At 34.6% G+C, this 10,139-nt stretch overlaps 3 protein-coding genes across 4 annotated transcripts in view; 1 reads left to right on the top strand and 2 right to left on the bottom strand.

The window, feature by feature from the left end:
* LOC122533070 (protein TANC2) overlaps nt 1–4,081 on the bottom strand; it is a 66,984-nt gene extending 62,903 nt beyond the window's left edge. The window contains exon 1 of one of the 2 annotated variants that reach the window (XM_043662434.1): nt 3,876–4,081. The gene's annotated coding sequence lies outside the window, so the exon portion shown is untranslated. The remainder of the gene's footprint in view (nt 1–3,875) is intronic. The other variant, XM_043662436.1, reaches the window with a different exon arrangement.
* Nucleotides 4,082–5,181: 1,100 nt separating this feature from the next.
* LOC122533082 (DDRGK domain-containing protein 1) lies at nt 5,182–8,952 on the bottom strand. The gene is made up of 5 exons (XM_043662454.1): nt 8,796–8,952; nt 6,269–8,575; nt 5,676–5,776; nt 5,414–5,601; nt 5,182–5,333 (listed from the first exon to the last, which is right to left on the bottom strand). The coding sequence occupies exons 1-2, from the start codon at nt 8,878–8,880 to the stop codon at nt 7,785–7,787; spliced, it is 876 nt and encodes a 291-aa protein (XP_043518389.1). The 5' UTR covers nt 8,881–8,952; the 3' UTR covers nt 5,182–5,333; nt 5,414–5,601; nt 5,676–5,776; nt 6,269–7,784.
* A 25-nt stretch (nt 8,953–8,977) lies between these two features.
* LOC122533086 (transmembrane emp24 domain-containing protein eca) lies at nt 8,978–10,043 on the top strand. The gene is made up of 4 exons (XM_043662465.1): nt 8,978–9,204; nt 9,289–9,509; nt 9,584–9,730; nt 9,826–10,043. The coding sequence occupies exons 1-4, from the start codon at nt 9,072–9,074 to the stop codon at nt 9,973–9,975; spliced, it is 651 nt and encodes a 216-aa protein (XP_043518400.1). The 5' UTR covers nt 8,978–9,071; the 3' UTR covers nt 9,976–10,043.
* The last annotated feature ends 96 nt before the right edge of the window (nt 10,044–10,139 follow it).

Consider the following 10,139-nt stretch of genomic DNA (forward strand, 5'->3'; position numbering starts at 1 on the left):
AATAAAGTTTTCTTAGAAATGTGAATCCATTAATTAAAAACTATGACTTTTTACAGAAAAAATATTTCAAGATTCTGTCATATTTCTAATTAATCGTAAATATAATTTTTTATCTATAAAAGACGAGAAATTTCACCTGTAGCCTTCATACATGAGTTTAGAAATAGAATTGCTTTGTAACATGGCGGAAACGCCGAAACAATGTTGAGTATAGGACATTGGCGAGAGATCTGTTACTAAAATTAAATCGACGAAAGGCGATCCCCGGATAACATCATCCATTTTTGAAAAAAAATAAAAAAGAAAACACGAAAAACTGTCTAACACCACGCGTGAATACGAGACGGCGGAATGATTCAGTCTGTGGAAACGAAATAATTCGTGCGATCGCACGCGATTGTTGTAATTAATGAGCAACGATGCTAACGACAGGATGCGTCCGTTTGCATCCATTTCACTACAGATCCTGTCAATGAGTTCTCACGAGATGCGTTCATTTTATCCCTCTTGGGAATTACATTGTTTGTTGTGTCATACATGAATTTCGATATTGAAGGAAATTCTTCGAAATGTTTATCATTTTCTTTGTACAACTTTTAACTATTTTCCAACTTAAAAAATATTGAAATATTTTTATTTAGTCATATCGTTATTTCGTAATAAGTTTAATTGAAAGATAAATATATGGAAAATAGCATTAAAAGGCACTATTGGCCGCTTTCTAATTTTAAGATTTAAAAAAATTTTTAAATGTTGGTAAAAAGTAATAGACAACGATGGAAATTATATCATTGACTAAAACATATGCAAATAATGGAAAGTGAGATTACTGAATTACTTGAGATTACTTGAAACAATTATTCCACGGCACTCGAGGAATCTATAACCATTCCTGCCGGAAGAAGCAAAAGAGACGAGGTGTACCATGCTCTAATTTATAGAGTCCAATAAATTTCGAAGCTTTTCACTAGTGATGCATCTCTCCGCAGCTCTCGACCCTCACGAGTTGAACGAACTTGCCCGATCCGTGCACGGACCTCAACGACACCCTTGACACCTCAAACGCCACTTACTAATTCTCTTTGTACCCACGCACGCACGTGCCTGCAGGCTAATGCAATAACGCGGTCGGAACCTCTATCAGGGGCTTAGCCTTGCTAGCATGTGGTTTATGCGCGTGCTGTGCCCAGAAGGTGACGAGAACATACGTAAATTGCTACCGACGTTACTTCCTGGTTATATTTAGACTCACCTAACTGCAAGATCAGATTTCTTACGAGACGACCCCACGAGGAATCTGTGATAAATCAATTGGAATTGTTCAATCAAGCCGCATGTTCGCGAGCTATGAATCAATGACCTCCACTTGGTTCGCGAACGTATTTCTTGGAGATTGTCGGGATTATTTTCAGCTACAGATTTTTAGCATCTTGTATATTCAGCAACTACTTTTGTCAATTCCTTTATTAACAATCTTTTTTAATGCAACGAGTTGTGTAAAATTATTTGACTAGAAAGTGAATCGCGGAAAATTTTTTGAAGTAGAAAAAAATTTTTCTGATGTAAGGACATTATATAAAGTTAGTTATTTGGTTATTGTAAAAGAGAGTCACGTTTCAATAGAGGGTCTTCGATCAATGCCTTCCGATCGACTATCTAGCCAACTTTAGGGAAGAGAGTAAATATAGATCGTTCAGGTATCCCCTATTTCCAAAAGTTCCTCCCAACTTTCTTATCTTATTCTTTTTCATTTGATGCATTTCCTAAAATGGACGCGTCCCCTTATTTTCGAGGTTCCCCTATGGTAAACGTTAATGTGGGGCACGCGCGCCTGCAGCATGACAGACACGTGCGCGTCTGTGTATGAATTGTCAAAACTACTTGTGTCAGGCAACATCGAGCATCCGTCTCTAATCTGATGCGTTTCTGAGTTGGTATAATTAATATGAGTGCTTTAAAGGTTGTAAAACCAAGTGGAGGTTGATGTGTATGGAACGGATGTCGTATTTCATAACACTTCCCGTTTAAATATTCGATTCAAAAAAATAATGTCAAAGGTGTTCTTTGCATCTGATGCAACATAAGAAATCTTGATGATAAACAAGCAATTACTATTCAAATTATTCATCTTAAATTCTTTGATATTTCATAACACTACACAGAATGTTTAAATTAATCTACTTAATTTACTTAATTTACGATAATATTACTCAATTAGCTAATAAAGTTCAAATTAACTACATTTTTTATACTGCATTTGAATAAAAAGAAGTTTCTAATTAATATCGAATCTAAATTATAATTTACTTTAATAGTTATAAACCACATCCATATTAGTATCCTCAACATTATACAAAATCAAAATCTAATCGAATGCACCGTGAACGAGCGTTAATTCTATAAATCCTGCTTTTATTCTCAAATATCTCAAAACAACCTCTAGTAGGAATATCTTTATGGCACAATTAACTTGAAAATCCAACTTTATTATTTCTAATAAGTTAAGTAAAAAGAAATCACACTTGCGATTGGATTTCTAATGCAGAAGAGAAGCGTTCCGATTAGTTGTCCCAGATTTCGTACCGTAGTTCTTCCTGTCAACTTTTCGTCGAGTTCGCCGGTATTCTTATCGGGTCGTTTGTCATTTTTCTTCGAGAAGACAGGGAGGTCTAATGAGTGGAGCGAGCACGCGCCCACTAGAAGAATCAAGGGTATTAAGGCGCGAGTCTCCGACCTCCGGGTGCACGCAAGAGGGTGCCTACTAGTAGTAACTGTTGGCAGTCGACAAAAATAGCACCCCGATACCTACGGATGCAACGAGCATTACCATCGACAGTACGAGGGAGGAAGGGAAACGTCGGGATTTAGACGTGACGGCCGCCCTTCGGCGCGCAAAAGGGACGTTGTTCCACGTTTGAACGCAAGGGATCATCGCGCCTCGTAGAGGAAGCTCTATTTCCGGTCTGCATCCGAGGCCCTCGAGGTCTCGTGATTGTTCCCCCGATATCACGTTCGCGTGTTATAAAACGCTTGAAAAAATTTCTCTACTCTTTCAGTAAACACTCTTAATAAGCAAAAACTCGTATCCTCGGTTCCCCGAGATTCTCAATAGAAAATATGATAAATACAGTGGCTCGCTTCTCGTGGGAAATTGTCATGTATATGTTGTTTATTATGTAAGATATTTTCAATTTTTATCACTTTTTATTAAATGGGACACGACGGTCAATATTGCATCGATTAAATTCAATTGAACCAGTACTTTTGATCTCTGTGAAATAAATATTTGTATCAAATATCTTGTAGTTTCTCACTACAACAATAAAATAAATCGAAGTCCCCTGGAATTCTCAATACAAAGATGATAGATATTTATAATAAACATCACACATCAACTGAGCATGATCGGCTGATCGAAATTGAAAATTGATTGAGACTTCCTTGGGAATAATTCGTTTTGTGAATAGCGATCGGCCGAGTCATGCTTTGAATGAAAACAAACTAAGGAACGATCGTGCGTGTGCTTTTGGTGTTATGTTTAACAATGAGTCAACGCATAACAGCAGGTATAACAGATCTTCTGCGATTATTTCATTCTGACGTGGAAAGATTGAATGTAACGAAGGAATAGGTTGTTGTCTCTTTGTAGGAGAAAGAATTTTGAACAATTTTGAAGGAGAACAGAGAGAAACGTCTCCTTCGTAAATACGCTGAGAACGCGATCGAGCTCGGAATCTCGAAAAAAGGACTCACAGATGCATCTCCCTTTTTTCGTGCGAGCCGTGGTTGGAGCAGACGGAAGCTCGTCAGTTATGCACCTTAAACTCGGCGAAAAAGAGACTAATCGGCGGTGAGACTATCGGACAAAAGCTTACCGGTGTTTCAGCCTCGAAATAGCAGCGTCGGGACGTCGACTCTCGGCTATCTCGCGTTCCACGGAGCAACGACACTTTTCCTTCTTTCTCCTCTTCTTCGTTTTACTTCTCTTCAAGCTTTGCACTCGATCGTCGCGAGACGACCCTTACGAAGAATTTTCGCGTTAGGTTCATTTGAATAAAAATATATATATATATATATATATATATATATATATATATATATATAAAAATCTTCTCAATGTCCTTCTTCGATGTCTAAAGTTTAAAATAAATATTATAAATAAATTAGAAGGTAGATGGATCAGTTTATGTGCCGATCCGCCCCCGGTCCTCCATTCAGAGGAACACCGAACCAGTCGACGCGTTTTCAACGACTGCACCACGTTGCCCTCGTTCTCCTCGAGCTACGGCAAAGCTCTCGTTTGTCCAGAAGCTTTTTTTTCCTCCTCGCTTTCCCCACCAATCGGAGCTTTCCCCTACTATTTCCTCGCCTCAGGGTGGAAAGTGATGAAGGGAATTTCGATGGTGCTCTTCGTCATTCTTCCATGAATGCCATTCATCCAATCTCTAATCAATTTCTGAAGATATCTTCGATCTCGAAACGTTCATTTAGTTCGACGTTTAACTTAATCTGTATCAAATTTAGATAAATAACATAAATAATATTCGAGGTAGATTGAAACTTTCTTTTTTTACGGATACTTCCTTATTTTTAGGGAAGAATTTGAAGATGTGTTTGCTTGTGGAGTCGAAGTGACATTAAGGAAGATTGCCAACGAGCGGTGCATGTCTAACCATGACAGAAAAATTCACTTAAACACTTCGAGACCTACGGAACTTGTGCTTTGTGAAATTTATTTATGAATTTAATCAGATATTAATGATATTAATGATAGAGGAAGAGAAGATAATTTAGCATAAGACAGAGATCTCCGACAAATACTGTCAGCTATTTTTTCCAAGTTCTTTATCTTTGTCTTGTCGTGTTGCATATCCGCCGGAACTAGTGATGTATTTTTTTCAGTTTCGTCTGTCGTTAAGCCTCAGATTAGCATTCCTCCCTCTTCAAAGAAATATATTTCGAAACAACGAAAGAAGAAACTTTAAGTCTCTTCATTATTATTTTATTCTTTTACGTTAGTTTAATGAAGAACGAAATCTTTGATGTTGAAAAGCAAGATGATAGGATGACGAATACAATATAAAGTTATTCTTTTATTTGTTCCAATGTCGCTGAAAAAATGATATGATCATAGAGGAATCATGACTTTTAATACGATTATTTGAAATTACGTTCCTCGGATTATTTTAAAAAATTATATTTAACAAATATGCATATCAATAAAATTCTGCTTGTTTTTATACACCGGTCCCCAAGAGCCATACTTGTCGTTTTTGTTCGTCTGTTGTCGTTGTGATTGCTGTTGATAGCCCGACGACGTGCTTTTATCCTTCCTAAATACGTAAAATTAAAAAAAAAAAAAATACATTTGTAATATTAGTAAAGCACTGAGAAAAATAAATTACAAACATACTTGAAATTCTCGTACGGTCCTTTAATGGTAATATCGTTGATGTTAGTGTGCACCATTTTGATTTCTTTCGCTTCTTATGGAAAGTAACTACAATTCTTTTTCCTGCTTCTTTTCGCAACTAAAAAATTGGTGAATTTTTCTAAGAGCAGTATTCCTCGAAATTCCTTTGATGCTGTTAGATATTACTGCTAATATAGATTAAAAATTATTAACTCTGCTTTGAAGTTTTTTTTAACTTTTTTCAATATTTTTAGACACTTACTCTACGGTACGTGATGCAAGTGAACCAGAACTAGTAATTCTAGCCGATTTGCGACGTTACCACGTCGACTCCCTTTCCGAGTTCGTAGATTTTTTGCGAGCCTACAAAGAAAAGAACAGCGAAAGTTATTAATCATAGCTAAAAAGATCCTTTTTTATGTTATTTTTGCATAATTATGTTGATTAAATATTCAAATTATTATTTAATATTTAAAGTATACGTAAAAATTTAAAAAAAATGCATACATATTTTAAGGAAAATATGTATTTGCTTCTTTTCTCGAACTTCCATTTTGTATTGATCCACATCATCAAAAATAGGTAGAACATTAATTAACGGAAGAATAATTATGAAAACATTAATAAATAATAATCAATAGATAAATGATTCTCTCTCATATAAGGACAAAGTTCTTTGATTATGTGATTAATTAATTGTTTGTCAGTAGTTTTAATACTAGAAGCTAATGTACAATAATGAGTCTCTACTGTGCAATAAATTATTTTGTTTATTTCGTGCGATTCTCGACAATAAAATATCACAGTAGAATCGAAGTGCAAGTGAAAAACCAGTTTTCGTAAATTTGTACTTACCTAACGCTGGGTAAGAATGTTGGGGAGTTGCCTTGACAATCCAAGACTTTGCACCTCATCGACACATTAGGTCTTCTCGATTGCCACGAAATATTACCGCTGTTCTCGTTGATTTCAACTTTTTTCAAATTTCGACTGGAGCCAATAATTGTTCACTGTTTTAATAGCTCACTTAAGAAATTTTTCTGAGTACGAAACGTTTAAACAAGCGTTTAATTAAACGGACGAAGTCGTCAGGAAGACTGCAGGTTCTCTGGCGATTCCGTCGCCTCTTACATAGTCTGCGAGTGTCCCCTTCTTCGCAAATTGAACTCCAATATCGAAGTGGGGATCGATCTTGATTCTTCCCAATCATCAACGACGGAATTTTTAATAGATTTCACATCGTAGTAAACTTATTAATAATGTACATAAATTAGTAGATTCAGTTGTTATTCATACAGGAAAAAACTTATTCTTGGAATTTTTCTGGATCATGCGCAAACATGAATCAGATTTAATTTCAGACGATGCGATTATTTTGCAAGGAGAAATATCAAACTCTTAAAAAGAATAATATGTTTTTGTATCACGCGGGGAAACTTCGAGGAATTGTAAATGTAAAATGTAAAATGTTAGGACCATAATCCTTTTCGCCAATAAAAATATTATCATTTGGATCGTATTTAGTCGTAGGATCATTGTCATTCGTTCTAAAACAAACTGCAAGTTGTTTTTGGGCTTGGAAAAATTTCAGAAAGAGCTCTCGCATCTCCTGAACTAATTTTAGGGTGAAAAATGGGACACTTAATGGTCGTCAAGTGTTGCTAGTCGTCGTTACCATAAATCAACAGTACATCAATCTTTTACAGACCAACGTTGATCCATTCATGAAGCTATCCGCACAAGATAAATTTAATTATAGCTCATTCTTCTAATCCTTCTAATTAATGATTACCTAGTGATTATTACCGAGAATTAAAGTTGGCGGCAACACCCAGTTTGACGACATAAATTATACATTCAAGAAAAAATAAAAAATAACGCACGTAACTTGCATTTACATGAAAACTAGAATCTGATGCAACATTGATCCTTGGTGTCATCAGATTTGTTGCTTTCAAACCATCGAAATTTTTTGAATACGAATATCAATGAGAAAAAGCTTTGATTTCACATATTTTTATTTTAATTACTGATCTTTAATAATATGCAAATGTGAATTGTAATTGTAATGAATATGTTTTCGGAATAGCTAAATTTCAGGAAAGAAATTGCTGATACCAATTTCGAATCATCGATACTATTAAAACTATGTTCTGATGACGCCCTGAATGTTAAATATAATTTATCAAAAGTTATTCAACGGCAATAAGAATTATATTTTATAAATGTGTTATTTACAGATAAATAAAATATACAATTTATAAAACATAAATAAAATTTTACTCTGTATCCAAATCTTTTTTGAATTCAAAAATGATTCATATAAATTGATAAAAATAAATTTATGAAAATATTCTTATTTTATACATATCTATCTAGCTTCTACCGTGCTTGTTTGTTTTCCTGGATTCAGATTAATCAAACGATTTGAATTTTCTGCCAGTTCAGTGATGCTGACTCTACCACGTTGCCTGACAAATTTTGCCACAGCTTCGAGCTCCTCCTGAGATATGTAAATGAATTTTCCTCTATCATCAATAACTCCAGTTAAACTTTCACTTGCTTGTAAATCCTGAATTCTTTCTACTATACTTGTTGCCTTTAAGCCAAAGTGTGCTGCCAAATCTTCTAGAATTACAACTTTGTTTTGCTTAATGTATTGAATAAATTCTTGTAATAAATTTTCTTCGTCTTCATTGTCCTCCTGATCATAGCCTTCTTCTTCTACACTAAATGCTTGTTTCATTTTTAAATATTCTTCATATTCCTTCCTTTCCTTCTCTTCTCTTGCTTTCCTCTCTGCCTCCTCTTGCTTTAACTCTTCTGCTCGCTCTCTCTCAGATTGTTTATCTCTTTCCTCTTGAAGAAGTTGTTCTTTCTTCTTACGTTCTTCCCTTTCTTTTTCAGCAATTTCTCTTTGGGCTCTCTTTTCTGATTTAGCTGCCAATTTTGCTCTCTTTTTTGCACCCATTTTGAAATCAGGTGTGATTGGCTTTTCATCTGCCTCATCATTAGCTTCATTTCCAGATCCACTGTCATCTTCCTCGATTTGTTGGCTGATAGTTGCTTGCATACGACGTCTAGCATTTCTTTGACCCGCTGCTCGTCTTATTAGTCTACCTTGTGCAACTCTTTCAGCTAGATTCGTTGGTTTTTTCTTTGCTATAACACATTCGAAAAAAGAAACAGTTGATATTTTTTTTTTTAAATAATAAACATCCAAGGAGTTTAAATAATTGATCTATTTCTACTAAAAACATTTAAGTATTAATCCAATATTTACAAAAATTATCAAAACATCTGTATCAAAACAAATTTAAAGGTTAGGAATATATTTGGTTATTTTAGTAATAACATGAAAAAATTTTGCATAGAGACATACCGGATTTTTGACCTAAAAACACTGTAATACCGATAATCAGTGCAATAATTAAGACAGCGAAAGAAATTAATAAAGTAACGTCCATTTTTTGTTTTTTTATTTTATTATCCTAGGTCCTTTTCCGAAAGTAGATGTCGATAACACGCACTAGCGCCACGTACGTGAACTTCACCGTTGTTTTCGAAGGTGACGTGTGCTCTATTCGATAACCCACAGAATTTTGTTCATAGTTTTAAGTTTCGTCGTGCTGCTGAAAAGCATCGCATATAAGAAATCATGTTAAGACACAGCTGTGCATTTCTTATATTCTTGTGCATTTTCGAATATGGTACAGGACTTTATTTTCATATTGCTGAGACCGAGCGAAAATGTTTTATTGAAGAAATTCCAGATGAAACAACTGTTTTAGGTACGTCAAAATGTGTATGTCAATAGAAATGCAGTTAATTATTCGTTTTCATTGTAATTTTCATTAGAACTGTTTTTCCTATAGTGAATTACAAGGTTGAATTATATGATCCAAGAACTGGCGGATTTGCTCCTAGTAGTGCTGGTATGGGAATGCACGTGGAGGTTAGAGATCCAGATGATAAAATGATTCTCTCTAGAGTATACAGTTCAGAAGGAAAAATTTCATTCACTTCTCATGTACCTGGTGAACATGTAATTTGTTTGTACTCTAATAGTAGTTCTTGGTTCAGCGGTGCTCAATTGGTAAGCTATCTATGTAATAATGCAGAATAATTGTTTAAAGTATTCAATTGAAATAAATATATTCTATCATATAGAGAGTACATTTAGATATTCAAGTGGGTGAACATGCTATTGATTATGCTAATACAGCTCAGAAGGAAAAGTTCACTGAGTTACAGATGAGAATACGTCAGCTTCTTGATCATGTAGAACAAATAACAAAGGAACAAAATTACCAAAGGGTATACCATAGTTGATTTGTTTAACTTTTAATTATTCTGTTAAAGATTTGGAATATATTTACATATATATTTATATTTACATTGTTTGTTCATAGTACCGGGAAGAACGTTTCAGGCAAACATCTGAAAGCACACACCGCCGTGTATTCTGGTGGTCTTTTGCCCAATCTGTAATTTTATTGATCATGGGTGCATGGCAAATGAGACATCTGAAGAGCTTCTTTGAAGCAAAAAAACTAGTGTAAGATCAAAATTAATATTAGTCATTTTACAAAAATTTTACAATCACGGGAGATCTTCATTGTAATTTATTCAAAAAAAAAAAAAAAAAAGAAATGGACGCAAAGTAAATAACATGACATAATTCGCTTTCCATCATTTGTATGTACTACATCATACAGTTTACATG

Source organism: Frieseomelitta varia, unplaced genomic scaffold, assembly GCF_011392965.1.
Source record: "Frieseomelitta varia isolate USP_RPSP 00005682 unplaced genomic scaffold, Fvar_1.2 scaffold_493, whole genome shotgun sequence".
Taxonomy (NCBI): domain Eukaryota; kingdom Metazoa; phylum Arthropoda; class Insecta; order Hymenoptera; family Apidae; genus Frieseomelitta; species Frieseomelitta varia.

Coding starts and splice junctions, on each gene's coding strand:
- LOC122533082 (XM_043662454.1), bottom strand. CDS start 8,880: ATGGACGTTACTTTATTAATTTCTTTCGCTGTCTTAATTATTGCACTG. Junction 8,576..8,795: donor GTTTTTAGGTCAAAAATCCG/GTATGTCTCTAT, acceptor AATGTGTTATAG/CAAAGAAAAAACCAACGAAT.
- LOC122533086 (XM_043662465.1), top strand. CDS start 9,072: ATGTTAAGACACAGCTGTGCATTTCTTATATTCTTGTGCATTTTCGAA. Junction 9,205..9,288: donor AGATGAAACAACTGTTTTAG/GTACGTCAAAAT, acceptor TTTTTCCTATAG/TGAATTACAAGGTTGAATTA. Junction 9,510..9,583: donor GGTTCAGCGGTGCTCAATTG/GTAAGCTATCTA, acceptor TCTATCATATAG/AGAGTACATTTAGATATTCA.